At 38.9% G+C, this 3,900-nt stretch overlaps 1 protein-coding gene across 1 annotated transcript in view; it reads right to left on the reverse strand.

Moving 5' to 3' along the window:
• cftr (cystic fibrosis transmembrane conductance regulator) overlaps positions 1-3,900 on the reverse strand; it is a 65,324-nt gene that overhangs the window by 54,236 nt on the left and 7,188 nt on the right. The window contains exon 2 of the mRNA XM_015372223.1: positions 3,150-3,260. Coding sequence (XP_015227709.1) covers positions 3,150-3,260 — 111 coding nt within the window. The remainder of the gene's footprint in view (positions 1-3,149; positions 3,261-3,900) is intronic.

A 3,900-nucleotide genomic window follows, 5' to 3' on the forward strand; every position in this document is an offset into this window, starting at 1 on the left:
ACGTGCCTACGAGGTGCATAAGAAGAAAAGTAAGTCCTCAGAAGAGGCAGATATATCCTGAAATGCCTTGAGAGCTCTCCTCACAAAACATTATAGGATATGCTTTCACAGCGGACCGCTGTTGCCAAAGGCTGTCGCTACCCAACAGTGGTGACTAATAACAAAGATGGCAAAGGCACTGCGCAGTGGAGGAGTGACCAACGGAAAGCAAAAAGCAGTGATCATCTGTCTGAACGATAAGTTAACTGAGTTTAGAATAAAGTCCACTACATAGTCCCCGCTCTATATAGTGATTGAGGGATTTAGGGGTTAGGGCGCACATTCGGACACAGAAAACATCTAAACAACTATGAAAACAGAAACTTTTAAAAAGAGCGTGCACAAGGAGAAATGGGCTTGTGCATTTTCTTGTACGCTTTTAATAGGCGTTCCCTCTGGGTTGTGGGCACAGGGTTGTGCATGTGCATTTTTTTTTTTTTAGTGGAGAGGGCAGGACTTTTTTAAAAAATTTGCGAAAATCCTCCACAATACCTTTAAGAAAAGCTGGAAACTAGCTCCGCATGACATAAATGCTCCAGACCACTAGAGGGAGACAATCATCAACTTATACTGTTCCAGACCATTAGTGCAGACATTAACTGGGAGATTAAGTGTATTAAAAAAAAAGGATTCAAACAAAAACGCTTTCTTTCATCAATCTTCTGAGCACTACACTCCATGTATGTTCTTTCCAAGAGTCTGGTCCATATAACCTGCAAACCCAAGTATAGGTTTATTGATCTGGGCCAGCTCCCATCCAATCTATGCGGGGAAACAAAGGCCTTTTAGGTATGAGTTTGTGTGTTAGCATCTTTTATGGGTTTGCCAGCTTTGTTTTTGTATTGCATGTTCTGTGCATTTGTGTATTTGCAGAGCAGTTGCACCTCTCCCCCACCATACTTGTGCATGCTGCAGTCATTAAGCCAACCATGAACCTCCCTGTATATCAAAGTTTTCTACAGTCTAAGATAATGCGGCTGCTAAAACTTAAGCGAGGGGACAGTCCACCCAACATGGCAGCTAATCCAGTTCTTTTTTAAGTAATTTTTTTTTTATTCCAGTAAAGAGAGAAGACTTGAACTGAACAACTTCTGTTGAATTGTTTGATAGTAAATCTCAAACATTCTCAGATGCCTCAAGTGTTTGCTGATCGGAAGGGCGAAACTACAAAAAAAACCTACCAACAGCTAATTTATCAGGCTGTGGGCACATTGACATTTGTTAAGGTTGACTTTCCAAACACCCATCTGTAACTGGTCTGTTGGCATCACTCAGGTGATAAGCGCCTCTGGGAGACCAGCAAGTCCAAGGCCAATACAAAATATTTGAGAAACTTAACAAAAAAAAACAATAAATGAAAACCGACAAAGAAAGAAAAGTTGTCCTTCAAAGAAAGATGGCAACAAAATGCAATAAGAAAAACCCTTTGTGAAACAACTATTGATTTTAGCCTCTAATGCTTATTAGCATTCTAAAATCATGCAAATACAAATGTAAAAATCATAAAGTGACCAAGCAATAAGAAATGTTAAATGAGAGAGAATGAAGGGACAGCAGCATAAACTGTAGAAAACCTTCCACCTATCGCCTTGCTGTTTGTTGGCATACACAGCTTTGGTTTATGTCTAACGCTGTTTCAAATGCCAGCCCATATTTTAAGTGTGCTCAGGAGAAAGGATGGCATGGAGCCAGCTACTGTAAACAAATGAAAAGGTCATGTGCACCATTTAAAGGCAAATTCATCGGTTTCGGTGTCTAAACCAACTCATCTAACATAAAACTTAATAAAAACAAGATGTTCAAGTCTTTTTGGAGCTCATTACTGCTTTCAACCATTTTTTTAAACATAGAAAAGTTGTTATGGGTAATAGATAACCTCTATAACAAATACCTGTGGAGCATTTATTTTTGAAGCCATTGTGTAATCCTGGTCAGTGCAATAAATTCAATGCAATAAATGCTGATAATGTTTTTGAGCTACATGCTGTTCACATCAACACATCCAGCCACACAGTGATTAAAGTCACATCATAGAGATACTGCTTTGTTAGCCACACAGCCAAGAATTATATAAATGAAACAAAAGTACTGTGACCGACTAAAGGAGAGATTAAGAAAGGCTTAAGTGTTGATGTGATGCTTTTTCTGCTGTCTGAGCAGGATGTCGGTGTTTTAAAGAAATATTGGTTAAAAATGCAACCTTTTAAAGCTGCTCTTTAAACAGGAGATTTTCTAAATCTAGTTCAGTGGATCCTGTAGGGTAACTTTGTGTGTCCTGGAAAAAAAAAACATTCATACTCAAATCCTTCCATTTCTGCCCCTTTACAACTGCAAACTATCATGCTTGCATCTTATGCTTTATGTGAGATAAATAACAAAACATGATGTAGTCTATAATGATGGGGTGAAAGGAAAAGGATTAAATCACATATTTGAGTAAATAAACACCTTAAAAGTGTGGTATGTCTATACAGATTGCCTGCTTTCAAGACCACTCAGATTGGATGGATGGTGGGCTCTCAGTTTGAGTCTGGACTTTGACTAGGCCATTCTAATACATGAACATGTATTAGAACATCATATAAACAGGTAAAGAGTAGGGAGGTGGGGGACGTGTCTGCATGCTGAGGAGATATTTCGGTTATTAGATTCCTTCAGGACTGGAGTTTGACACCTTTGATTCCAAATGGAGGTTTCTTTTACAGTTATTGGTGACCCTCCAACCTGGAATCAGATATTATTCACTCTCTAAGGAATGTCCTTTATGCCGATCCATTCAGCTCTCTATTAACTCTGCACAGCTTCCCGGTCCCTGTCAGGAACGTGGAGACTGCCAAGTCTCACGGTGGGGGTGGGGTGTTTAGGGCGATGTCGGGGGGATTTTCTCCTGCGTACAGTATTTTGCATGTTGCCCTGTTAGTTTAAAGCATTTCTAACTGTTTTTTTTTTAAATAAAACTATAACTTAAACCTCTGTCGTCTTTTCTTACTTTTTGCTACTCTTTACTTTTATCCCCCCAAATCCCCCTAAAATGAAGGGTTTGGTTGACAAAGTGTTCAGTGGTCCGAGAAATAGTCCTCTAAAGTAACTAAATGTTGCCATCAACAAACCTTTCAAGTCTCTCGGAGAGGGTGTCAGCCAGATCAAAAGAAGGAGCCTTATACACGTCGGTCAGCTCCAACTTTTTAGTGAAACCTTTCCTCAGGAGCGGGTATATCCACCTGGGGAGAGGGGCAACCACAGAGCAGACTATCAGTTGTTTGAAGCTATAAATGCAGTTCAAAGATATTGCTCAACAAAGCTGGTTGCAAAATCATAAATAAATATGTATTTAAATTGTCCTGAAAGTCTGGAGCGCATACATCACATAAAGTACACTTTGAACATGAGGGTTTAGCTTTTAGATACATTCACTGTGTAGTTAGAGGGTAACAAGCAATACTGGGCAGTATTTAACATGGTTTAGTAGTAAAATTAGCATGTTTTCCTTTGCAATTGATGGCAGGTATAAACTAAATGCAAGTTGAAGTGTAGCAGTGTGAAGAAAACTGAATAAAACTAATCCAACCACATTCATTTAGAGCTGACAAACTTAATAATAGTGCTTCTTTATGCATTTCTCCATACTGTCAGAGTGAGCGGGGAATAAAGGTGAGTGGTTCTGTTCCCAAAGGTTTTTTAACTGTGACTGTCTTTCTCTGATGCTTTTTCCTTTATTCCAGTTTCCTTCAACTTTTAAGTGGATTACATCTAAAAAAAAAAAAAAAAAGGCGCAGTCTGGTAGGGCGCACCAAGAATTACGCACAGATTTGATGAGAGTAACGTTTATTTACGAGAAGAGAAAATGTGTCATTATTATTA

Source organism: Cyprinodon variegatus, unplaced genomic scaffold, assembly GCF_000732505.1.
Source record: "Cyprinodon variegatus isolate N-32 unplaced genomic scaffold, C_variegatus-1.0 Scaffold70, whole genome shotgun sequence".
Taxonomy (NCBI): Eukaryota; Metazoa; Chordata; class Actinopteri; order Cyprinodontiformes; family Cyprinodontidae; genus Cyprinodon; species Cyprinodon variegatus.